The sequence below is a fragment of the Carassius carassius genome, unplaced genomic scaffold, assembly GCF_963082965.1.
Source record: "Carassius carassius unplaced genomic scaffold, fCarCar2.1 SCAFFOLD_58, whole genome shotgun sequence".
Lineage (NCBI taxonomy): Eukaryota > Metazoa > Chordata > Actinopteri > Cypriniformes > Cyprinidae > Carassius > Carassius carassius.
The window spans coordinates 598698-611525 of record NW_026775030.1 but is presented as its reverse complement, the minus strand read 5'-3'; the positions used below and the strand labels follow the sequence as shown (position 1 = coordinate 611525).

At 42.5% G+C, this 12828-nt stretch overlaps 1 protein-coding gene across 1 annotated transcript; it reads left to right on the top strand.

The window, feature by feature from the left end:
- Positions 1-1243: 1243 nt before the first annotated feature.
- On the top strand, positions 1244-12085 carry rrp1 (ribosomal RNA processing 1). Its single transcript, XM_059547026.1, has 16 exons — positions 1244-1476; positions 2053-2132; positions 4601-4658; positions 5746-5831; positions 5951-6012; positions 6657-6786; positions 7181-7245; positions 7420-7547; positions 7909-7982; positions 8101-8198; positions 8302-8321; positions 8404-8541; positions 8641-9296; positions 11532-11642; positions 11754-11820; positions 11901-12085. The coding sequence occupies exons 1-16, from the start codon at positions 1350-1352 to the stop codon at positions 12053-12055; spliced, it is 2055 nt and encodes a 684-aa protein (XP_059403009.1). The 5' UTR covers positions 1244-1349; the 3' UTR covers positions 12056-12085.
- Positions 12086-12828: the final 743 nt, after the last annotated feature.

Below are 12828 nucleotides of genomic sequence, written 5' to 3'. Positions count from 1 at the left end.
CCTTGCTGATTTTACAGAACTGCTTCATCCTTTGTATAAGGTTTTGATAGCATTTTGAAAGTTACTACCAAAGCCAAAAAATTCAATTGCTCTGAATAAAAAATTGTGTTCTATGGTATCAAATGCCTTGTGAAAATCAATAAACAAAATAAAACTTTCATCTAAAATATATTCATTGTAATCTACCATATCTAGAATCAATCTAATATTATTACTAATGTGTCTTCCTTGAATAAATCCTGTCTGTTCCTCATCTATGATACTTTTTCATCCTTTTTTCAGTCTTTTGGCAAATATTAGAGCAAATAATTTGGCATCATTATTTAATAGACTAATGGGTCTCCAATTTTCTAAATAAAGAATATTTTTGTTTGGCTTTGGGATTAATGTAATAACACCTTGTCTTAAAGAGGCGGGTAATTCCCCTTTTTTAATGGATTCTATGAACACTGCTAGTAAAAAGGGAGCTAAATTTTACATTTTTTTTTAATTTTAGGTTACCAATACATTCTATAACTTCCTCCAATTTTAAATCATCATCACAACACAACTTGAAATCATCATCAATAACTTTGGCTTTATCTTTGATACTATTTAGAAAGTTATTCAAATCAGAAGTATATAAATCTTTATAAAACTGAGCAACAAACTGTGAAATCTTTTTTTGATCTTCTATAACTGTATTATTAATTGACAATTTACTTAAAGAAGTCAATTCACCATTCCGTTTTTCCAAATTAAAACAATATTTAGTGTTTTTTCCCCCCTGTTCCAACCATTTATATCTTCATCTGATAAATGCACCCTCAGCTTTTTCTTCATACATTTTATCCAATTGTTCTTGTAATGATGATAAATCTAGTAATTCCTGCATATTTAAATCACCTTTACTGGACAATCGCATTATTTCTTTAATAACCTTATATTCATTTTGTCTTTTATTTGAAGCTAGGGATTTCCCCACTGAAATAGCTAAGTTCCTAATTTCATATTTTAATATCTCCCACTGTTGTCCATAAACATTCATTATTTTAGCCTGAGTCCAGTGTTTGTCAATTATTTTTGAAGCCATTATTCTAAAATAATGATCATCTAATAACTTTTTATTCAATTTCCAATAACCTCTTTTGAATTTTGAGTCAACTGGGCCATGTACATTAATAAAGATTGATCTGTTCAAACTGACGGCTCTATACACACAGACTGGACACACTGCTCCAGGTTCTAAAACTGATCTCTGGCGTAGCTCGGATCTGTCTGTGACGTCATCAGCGTGCGCCGGCGACTAACTGCGACGCGTGTCGGCGTTTACGCGTGTTAGGACGAGCAGCACGTGAAGATCAGCAGCAATGGCATCGACTCAAGAAGCAGAGATCATTTTCGCTCAGAAACTCGCGTCCAACGAGAAGCCCGTGAGGAGCAAAGCCCTGGTGAAGCTGAGGAAGTACATGAGTGCGCGCTCAGAGAGAGCAGAAGGTAATGAAACACAACACGTGCTCTAGCTCACGTGAAGTTACCGTTATAACTCTACCTATGACACGTTATTGGTGTTGTTCTTTAAAACCTGTCATAATGGCACATGTCTCGTCTGTAGTGTGTGTTGTGGAGTAATGCAGGCTGGATAGTGTTGAATCCACTAGAAGACAGATGTAACTCTAACAGTGTTACCTGAACTCTGGAGATCTGAATAGAGATAAATAATGCATCATCCACCCCAACAGCAGTTTTGTATGCGCTCTCCAGTTGATCTCACAGGTGATGCTCAGTAAATCCGGTCTCTCAAAGACCTTCATCATCTGAGCTGTTAAAGCTGCTGGTTTATAATGAGAGAACTCAGTGGGGTAGTACAACACGTGATCTCTTCAGGAGAGGGAACCCTTCCCAAGCACAGGCTCAGTGAAGATGTCATGAGTCAGACTTTAAGAGCCCCAGCACTGAGACAATCATAAGCTGATCTTAAACCTGAAGGAGGATGTACATGGGTGCTCTGCTGTGTAGCATCTGGAGGCAGCAGCAGCAGCTTCATGGTGTGTGTGTGTGTGTGTGTTTCAGGATTCAGTGAGGAAGAGCTGCTGAAGATCTGGAAGGGTCTGTTCTACTGCATTTGGATGCAGGACAAGCCACTGCTGCAGGTGAAGAACACACAGATACATACACAAACACTATACACTCACACACACATACTACTCACTAGGGATGTTCATATCGGTTATTTTTCCTAACCGACAACTGATGCTCGTTAACTGATTATTAACGTTAACCGACAAGTTTATTTTAAATTAGAGTTGACCTGTTAAAAATACTAACATTTGTTTCCCTGGAGATTAACTTTACATGCATAGAAATCAGCAAAGAACAGAACATGAGGATTCACGTGTTCTTCATATCACATCACGCACCTGCAGCGCTTCTGCGAGCAGAGAAAACCATAATAAAGCTAAGAGATATATACAAACGAATACATAGGCCTATACGAGAAATATATTTTTACTTGAATAATAAATTAAGAAAATGAATAAAACCTGTGCAACAAGTAGCCTATGCAGAGTTTCGGTTCGTTTTTGTGCTGCACAAAAGGAAATAGACGGCAGAAAGCGGCATCTTATTTTTATTTAGGCTTATTTCAAGCATAAAGATTTGTTTTTATTGTGAATGTGCAAAATAAAGGCAAATCTTTTACAATTCCGATTATCTTTTTGACTAAAAGAAGTTGCTTCCACATTTCCACTGGGAAAAAAGAAATAAAAAATCAAGTGATTGTGCTGGCGCAGCACACACACACACACACACACACACTTACTTTGACAATGCAGCCTGTTCATTATCATAATAAAATACAGTCAGTAATGGAAAAAAAAAACACTGCACAGTTTAAATATGTAGTAAAATCTGTGCCTTTAAGTGTTATCACTGTACCCCTGTGATGTTATGCAAAACATATTGTTTTAAATATATATTTGATTGTAAGTGAAGTACATAAATAATAAATTGCCATTCAAATACATTGCAATTACAGAAACGTTTGATTTTGTCGAATGAGAGAGCCAACTTTGGTTTCTCTCACACTCACTTTCTCTCACACACTCACTCTCTCTCATGCACACTCACTCTCTCACACACTCACTCTCTCTCATGCACACTCACTCTCTCACACACTCTCTCACAAGACACTCATTCTCACACACACATACTATACACACACTCTTTCAAAGGCACACTCACTCTCTTACGCACACTCCACTCTCGCACGCACCCTAACTCACTCTCTCGCACACTCACTCACTCTCTTGCACACTCACTCTCTCACACACTCACTCTCTCTCATGCACACTCACTCTCTCACACACTCTCTCACAAGACACTCATTCTCACACACACATACTATACACACACTCTTTCAAAGGCACACTCACTCTCTTACGCACACTCCACTCTCGCACGCACCCTAACTCACTCTCTCGCACACTCACTCACTCTCTTGCACACTCACTCACTCTCTCGCACACTCACTCACTCTCTCGCACACTCACTCACTCTCTCGCGCACCCTAACTCACTCTCGCACGCACCCTAACTCACTCACTCACTCTCTCGCACACTCACTCTCGCACGCACACTCCACTCTCTCGCATGCACCCTAACTCACTCTCTCGCACACTCTCTCGCACGCACCCTAACTCACTCTCTCGCACACTCTCTCGCACGCACCCTAACTCACTCTCGCACACTCTCTCGCACGCACCCTAACTCACTCTCTCGCACACTCACTCTCTCGCACACTCTCACTCTCTTGCACACTCACTCTCTCGCACACTCACTCACTCTTGCACGCACCCTAACTGACTCTCTCACACACTCACTCACTCTCTCGCACGCACCCTAACTCACTCTCTCGCACGCACCCTAACTCACTCTCTCGCACACTCACTCACTCTCTCGCACACTCACTCACTCTCTCGCACACTCACTCACTCTCTCGCACACTCACTCACTCTCTCGCACACTCACTCTCGCACGCACACTCCACTCTCTCGCACGCACCCTAACTCACTCTCTCGCACACTCACTCACTCTCGCACGCACCCTAACTCACTCTCTCGCACACTCACTCACTCTCGCACGCACACTCACTCTCGCACGCACACTCACTCTCGCACGCACACTCACTCACTCTCTCGCACACTCACTCTCGCACGCACCCTAACTCACTCTCTCACACACTCACTCACTCTCTCGCACACTCACTCTCGCACGCACACTCCACTCTCTCGCACGCACCCTAACTCACTCTCTCGCACACTCACTCACTCTCTCGCACACTCACTCACTCTCGCACGCACCCTAACTCACTCTCTCGCACACTCACTCTCGCACGCACACTCACTCACTCTCTCGCACACTCACTCACTCTCTCGCACACTCACTCACTCACTCACTCTCGCACGCACACTCACTCACTCTCGCGCACACTGACTCTCTCACTCGCAGACACACTCTCTCACACGCACACTCACTCATTCTCACGCACACTCACACTCAGTCACACACTCTGTCTCTCCTGCTGTGCTGTCAGTAACCAGTCTGTGTGTTTGGGACTTTAGGAGGAACTGTCCACAAAGATCTCCAGGCTCCTCCACAGCTTCCGGACGCTGGACAGCCGTAAGTTCACTTGTACAGCTTTAACACAAGAACATTCATCTGCAGCTCTGCACATCTGCTTGCTTATGTACAACTTCTCAAACAAGTGTCTTAAGTTTGAACTAGAGGAGCCTTGGTGTGTAATGCATTATTGAATGTATTCATTAGGGGCATCATAATACCTCATAACCAAAGTTATGTGCTGCGATATTTACAGATTCTACGTTTCCTCTGACATTGTGTGTCATTTTAACACGTTATATTTTTTAAATGTTTAACTTAAATTTTATTACTATATAATTATATTGTATAACATAAATTTTTTGTTACATCTGAAGTTGGTAGTTTGTCATTTGGCCCAGCTGCTTCATCACGCGCACACACACACACACGAAGGACAGAAGGCGTGTGAGTTCTGTGTCATACAGTGGCTTGCATGTGTTTTAGCTGATGTCTTCTGAAGGATCTCGTTATGATGCGAGAAACTGTAAATAAAGAACTGGAGCCATTCGGATAAACTGTTTTGGAGGTCATCTAATTTTTTGATCTTAACTTTTAAATGCAGTTATTAAAAATTAGATTACATTTGTATTTGAAGAGTAAGACCGCTGCTAGCTGATCAAACTAGTTCTTAAAGTCTTAACCTGGTGGCTAAGTTCATGTTTCAGTGCGTTTTGTGTAGTATTCTCTTTACTTCAAATATTACCCTTTTTAGACTGTTTTTATTTTAATATTTGAGGTCAGAGGTGTGGGAATGGGCAAACATTTTTTGGTTAGCGTTGCAGTGTAGTCAGCTAATATTGTCTTAAATAACCTGCAAAGCACTTCATCGTTTATAACATCGGATTTTGACCAAATATGTTTAATCTTGATTTTTGTCAAATGTTGCAACAAGATGTTATTTATTATTATTATTATTATTATTTATTTATTTATTTTATTTTATTTTTTAGGACATAAGGTAGTAAAATAAAAGCCTAAAAATACCTCCAGGTATAGGTTTGATACGACTGAGCATGTAAAGCATGTGTTTTAAAGTAGTTCTGTGTGGAGCACAAGCCTGATGTCCCCTGTAACATCTGATCTCTTATCTGAATGGGATCCGCAGAGTTCCTGTACGTGAAGACGTTTCTTCTGACCATGAAGAGAGAGTGGAACGGCATCGACAGACTGCGAATGGACAAATTCTACCAGGTCAGTCCTGAGCTGCATTCTGGAGTCTGACTGCATTTGTGTACCCGAGTACTAATGTACATGCGTTATTAACTACAGGTTTTTATAAATCACAGCGTTGTCTTTCTGTTCTCTGTTAGCTGGTGCGCTTCGTTTTCCGAGAAGTGTTTGAGATGCTGAAGAGACAGCAGTGGGAGTCCAGGTAACTGATGTGCTGTGTCAGCCAGAGCTTCGGTGTTTGTGGAGATGTGTTAGCAGGTCTTGGAAAACCTGAACAGAACAGGGACGTCTGTATTTACGGTGGCCAAGAGAGCTCAATGCGCTGCAACTTCAAACAGAAAAAGCTCCAGGAAATCAAGCAAACCTCTTTATCAGGTTTACAGCAGGTGCTGCTCACAACACCAAACGAAGAGTTTTATTCGGAGCGTGATTAATGGATGGTTTGTGTTAGCATTAGCAGCGTGTTTGTCAGATCAAAGTTGTTTTCTTAATTTCAGGTGTTTTTGTATTTGCAGCACGTTGAGCTCTCTCAGCCACCGTACATCTGTGATGATTTCTGTTGTGCAGTAGTGAAACTTGATTTACATTTAGTCATTTAGCAGACGCTTTTATCCAAAGCAACCAATGAGGATAATAAAAGCAATCCAAAACAGCCAAAGAGCAATGAGATGCACGCGCTATTACAAGTCTCAGTTAGCAGGGACTTTGTCAGTTCAACTGTTGAAGAGGTTTTGTTTGTAATGCATGAGTTGAGAACAGAAGCTGTGTGGTTAGGTCAGAAGTGTTAGTGTGCCTGTGAGAGCTGGAGTGACCCCGTGACCCCGTGTCTCTGACCTCCTCCTGCAGGCTGGTCACTCAGTTCCTCCAGATCTTCTCTGCTCAGCTCCTGCACAGCTCCAGTGTGGCTCCGGCTGGACTCGTCCTTCACGTGCTGGACCTCTACATGACTGAGCTGGCCCTCGTCGGCTCGGCTGAGGTTTGGTGCTGTTCGTGCTCTCCTCTTCTGCCTAGTCAGTGTGTTTGAGATCATTCTGAGTCTACATCGCATTGAGATGGACTGAGGCGTTTAGATGAAGACCTTTCACTCTGATCGAGACATGGATCCCATTATAAAGTTGAAGCTCTTTGTGTTCTGTGTTGAGTCAGATCTGTCTTGAGATATATCCATTAAAAAGCTCCTAAACAGCTTGATCAGACATTGTTGGCATTAGTATATTCAGATTAGTTTTCACATTGATACTTTCACAGTCCTGTTGGTCTAGCAGCTTCTCATTCCTGTGATTTAACTCCAGTATAACACAGGGCTTGTAATACTTTAATAATCCTCATGTGTGTGTGATCGAGGATGACCTGGTGTTGATCTCTTCCAGCTGACAGCGGAGCAGAACCAGACCTTTATTGAGCCTTTCTTCAAGACTGTGGCCAAAACCAAAGAGTAAGACATCCAGCGCTTCACTCAGATGATAAAGTTGAGATTACACTTGAGTGTTTGACCAGTTCTCTCCAGCTAACCCTACTGAATACCTCAACCTAACTAAACTTGAGCAGTAATTAAGAGTTCAGGGAGGGAAAGGTCTCATCAGGTCCTGTGTTCATGTCTGCTCTCCAGTCGTGTCCTGCTGAAGGCCATCGGCAGCAGCATCTTCAACACCATCGTGGATCAGGTTCCCTTCGCCATCGAGGATCTGCAGAGAGAGATGGGTCAGAGCGCAGAGCTGGACTCTCAGAAACCCCCAGGTACACGCACGCCCTCATAGGAGGATAACACTTCATCTGGAGGTGTCCCGCTCACATCTTCTTACTCTTATAATAATGACATGCAAGTGACCCTCATCCTAACTGTACAGTGAGCACATGCAGTCAGTTAATATTACTCGTAATAACACTGTAACACTACGAATACATGTTTAAGTCTGCAGTCTGTTATTAATGAAGACCAGTATCAGTCTCGATTGAATGCATTTCCCCTCAGTTTAACCCTTAATTATAGCCATGCAATGTTACAGTAAAAGTGAAAGCTGTGGTTTTTAACATTTTAAGCCAAGCCTGATGTGAGCGAGCGGTCAGTATGTGATGTGAGTTGTGTTGTTGGTGTCAGACGGTGATGAAGAGGAGGCTCTCTCAGAAGACATGGCCGCTGATGATGAAGACACATGTGGACCTGTTCTTCAGGTGTGTGCAGTACTCCGCTCTTTCTCTTGGTGTCGCTGCTTAAGCTGTGTTTAGAGAGATGGAGACTAGTGCTATTGTTTCTCTCTCTCTGTGTGTGTGTGTGTGTGTGTGTGTCCAGTTCGACTACGGGGCAATAGCTGACAGTCTTTTTGCGATGGCCAGTCACTCGAATATACAGAGCTTCAACAGATCCGAGATCTACAAGTTTGTGAAAATGTAAGTGTTGCTGAAATGACTGGTGCAGACAGTGAAGGTGATTAAAGGTGTCTGCTGGATGTAATCTAACGCGTCTCATCTTCTCTTTCTCTGTGGGGGGAAGTTTCCGAGACTTGAGTGAAGGTGAGCTCTCGTACGAGCGACTGCTTTGAGTTAAACACGTTATACTTGAGTCGCTCACCACTGTTTTCTGTCCCATCTTCAGGTGTGTTCCCTCAGGATGAGGTGGAGAAAGTGTCCTCTGAAGAAGAGGACGAGGATGATAACGGCAGAAAGAAGAGGAAGAGGAGACGACAGAGGAACAAGGGGATGAAAGATGAAGAGTCTCTGAAGAAGTCTGAAGGTTGGAGTTTTAAATCAGAACAATTGTGATTAGATTATTAATCGGACACATCCGTGTTTAAAGCTCATTCCTGTTTGTCAGCTGTTGATTTATCTCCAGCAGATCTGTCCGAGTCGACGGCTGCGTCAGATCACACTGACACCACACCAAAGAAGAAGAAGAAGAAGAAGAAGAAGAGGAGTGTTGAGGAGAGCTCTGGACCGGAGACACCGGACAGCACAGGAGCAGCAGAAGAGAAGCTGGAGTCTGACGCTGGATCATCACTGTGTGACTCTGAGCCTGCCCTTCAGCTGAAGAAGAAGAAGAAGAAGCAGCGGAGGAAGAGGACGGCTTCAGGGAAGACCTGTGAAACAGCAGAGGAAGCAGATCACTGCTCACAGATGGACATCAGCGCTCCATCCGCAGAGATCGAGACTGCTGCACCGCAGAAACTGAAGAAGAAGAGGGCAAGAGGAGCAGAATCTGAGGTGACCGTCGCAGCCCAGACACACTCCACTAAAGCCTCTCCAAAAACACCAGTGAAGAAGAGAAAACAGAAGGACGTCGTCTCAGGCCTTCCAGAGACCGAGACCAATGGAGACGCTGAGACGGTCCACACAGAAGGACCACTGAGAACCAAGAAGAGCAAGCAGAAACCATCAGCTGTGCGGCTCAGACCAGAGAGGAAGAGGAGGGTGATGGAGGACGAGGTCGAGCCTTCACAGCTGAACGGACACACAGAGCAGACCAGAGCCAAGAGACACAAGACCATCAGCGTAAGGCTGCATTCCTCTTTAAATGTTTTCTAGTCTGAACAGATCATGGTCCTGCGCAAAAGAACAGGGTCGCTTCAACCCGCTCACAGCACCAGAATCATTTTTCAGACCTGTAATATATGAAATCACAAGTTTATAGCTTACATCAGGGCTATTCTAGTTTCACTTGAGGGCCGGGTTATCGTATTGAACATTTGAAGGGGGTTGGGGGGGGGGGGCGTCTATAAAATAATGAATTAAAATTAAATGCATATTCAGCAGTAAAATGAATTAATATTACCAACAGCAACGTCTATGAAAGGTTAACATTTGTGTTGTCAATCCAAAATTTAAATGAATAAATAAAACTAATCTAATCACACATTTTCTGTTATTAATCGTGACTAATATATTGTCATCATTTCAGACTGACCTCCAAATGAATGTAGAAACAACATAAAATGGTATATTTTAAATATTTAATGACATCTCTTTATTAACACATTTTTTGATAATACTGCTGATGTCTCTATTAAACGCATCTTCATCTCAAATTTAGACATTATAGCCATTTAACATTAGAGTATAATTATTTAGTGTTCTTGTTTTAAAACAATCTTCACATAAACTATAAATTGTATATGCATAAACTATATAGATTAAACTTTCTTAAGCAGCAAAAGTTAATCGGCGACTAGAACAGTCCAGTGTTTTCTCCGAGCACCAACCTCCCGCTCTCTCTCGTGAGGCCAATAAGGAAGTGACTAAAACTGCAATTCATCGACTGGCCGCTTGAGGCTGGCTGCAAAAGGGAGTCAGTCCCATAGACTCCCCATGTTAAAATGCCCAACTTTACAGCAGGAAAAAACATGTTTACAGCCTGGTGCAAAAAATTATTTTGGTCTAAATAGCTCATTTTGCCCTTCATGACAACTGTGAGGGGGGTGAATTTTTTTTATAACTCATCCGTTTAAATTATATTAAGACTTAAAGTTCTGCATAATTAAGGGCGTGGCCACTTGAGTGACAGGGAGATTGCCGCTGCTGACACTGCCGTCGTGCTAGGTGGGCGTGGCTTTAGCAACTAGCTCCCGCCTTTTTGCCCATTTTTGATTGTCCGGGAGAGTCGCGCGGTGACGCGCTGCCAAGATGGCGACGGCCCGCTCTACACACTTTAGGCTTCAAAAACACCCTTCAGGAGTCTACGGGTGACGTCACGGACACTACGTCCATATTTTTATACAGTCTATGATTCTCTCTTATTCATCTCTGTGATTTCCATCAATGACAGACTTCAGCGAGATTCACTGTAAAAGCAGCGCTGTCTCTTTAAAATCTGACGTGCGTGAGGTATTTCTGACACATGTCAGGTTTTCTCCCTGCTCTTTACCATTATTTTGCACTTTAACTCATTTAAGGCCATGTTTAAAACATCCCTCGCCAAAACTGTGTATGTTGACTTGGGTGTGTGTTTGTCGCTAGCCAGCATACGTTCAGCCGAACGCACAGACTTTCAAACTGTACTGCATTTGATAATCAGCTTCGTCCAGTCTGCGCTGTTTCTGCGTTATGACGGATAACACTCTCTTTGTACTCGTTTTAAACTGGAGTTGTGGATATCTCATAACTCCCTCACACAAGCTCTTGTCATCTGTTGATGATGTGTTCACCTGGAGGATCGTGATTGTTGCCAGGTTGCTTCAAAACAACCCCTGGGTAACATTGTTAAAGTAGCCCAAGTCCATGGGAAAACTGATGCGTCTCTTCCTGATCTTTTCCGGCTGGCCCGGGCCAGTGTTGCATATATCCGATCTGCACGAACTCGTCTGACGGGCCAGATGAAGATGATGATTGGCCCTGGTTTAAATCATTGAGTTCACACAGAGAACAGGAGATCATGCTGATACACACGTCACAAGATCTCTGTGAAATCAAATGTTCATCAGTCATTCAAAGATTCGTTTAAATGATAAATGCATATCTGCAATCTTGCAAACAAGAAAGTGTTATAATGTTTGGCTTTCTATTACTAATAATATAACAGCCTCGACCAAGCGGAAAAATGTCAAATATCAGTCAATATATCGGTCAACCACTAGAAATTATGCACAGGCAATATGACAAATAAAGGCTGGGATGTGACCGTTTTGAATCTTTGATCTGAGCGCTCATGTACTTCTTCTGACTACCGTGATAATCAGATCATCTGACCTGTGTCTGAATAAGCAGCACGATGCAGTGTCACTGAGCTGTTAGGCTTTCTGTCAGCAGGAAGCTGAAGAAGAGGAGAAGGTGAAAGAGTTTGTCCTCCGACAGAGGACAGTCTTCTGTAAAGCTGCAGGATACACACACGTGGCCAGTAAGAAGGTACACACTCAGCGCTGTGCTGAAGACAGAGTAGTGATGTCACTCGGACTCAGACCTTGCTGCTTAAACTCAGTCTCAGTTTCAATCTTTTTATTTTTTATTGTTCTCCAGGTTTTGCCAGCTTCAAAAACAGAAATGAAGAAAGTTACATTTGGCCTCAAGAATAATAAAACAATGGGTATGTATGTGTTTAATTGTGAAAATGTGCTGCTAATTATAATTAGACTAATGAATCTGCTTTCCTCCCTCTCCTGTCAGAGTTCAGAAAGACGGACCAAAGCTCGCTGCTGAGTCCTGCCAGACAGTCTGGCGTGCCCTTTGACCCCAAGAGGACACCGAAGTCTGGGGTGCTGAAGTCTCCCACGTCATCCCCTGCGGTCAGGAAGAGAGCCATGGCAGCAGATTTCTTTTAAAATAAAGCTTCACGTCTTGTTCTTTGTGAATTTGCTCTGTGGAAATGGATTTAGAAACGATGCATAAAGAGATGTTTTTATATTCACTTTTAAAGTGTTGACTTTTTACAGACATGCAAAATGAGTTGCAGTATTTCAAGGTGGCTTTTTGAAAGAATATTTGGATCATTTGAGGTTTCAGAAAGCTGAAGATCAGCGTGTTTTAGATCAGTCCTGAAGACAGTGTTTGAGGACAGAGCTGAACGGTTGATGTCTGTTTATCAACCATCTCCACTTATCCCAGTTTGTCCGTTTATCTGCCAGAAGTGATGGAAATGTTATTCTTCTACAACAACGACAGCCATCTTTGTGCATCGGTCACAGGAAGCAGTGAACAGCTGATCCGCTCATTCTGTTCAGATTCACATGAGACGAGTCAAACCCATAGAAAATGACTCTTAGAAACCATCCTACATTTGATCTTGCAATCATTTCTCATCTTTTTTTATTAAGGTATTCAATGAAACAATCCAATAGTTGTTGATTCATAACTTGTTTTCTATTTTAGGATTATTTCTCAAATGTGTGTACATGTGATACAGAAAAGCGTACATGCTAAACACGTGTGTGTGCCTCTGTTCCAGATGTGAAATATATAAATGTGATCTGTCTAAATAAACCCCTCCTTAATAATGTCATCAGCTTATAAAAGAGTGCCTTGTCCAATCCCTTACTTGAGAATGGCCAGTGGCAAGGAAAAGCATGATTGTAAGCTGTATCTGGAGGTAGAGGTT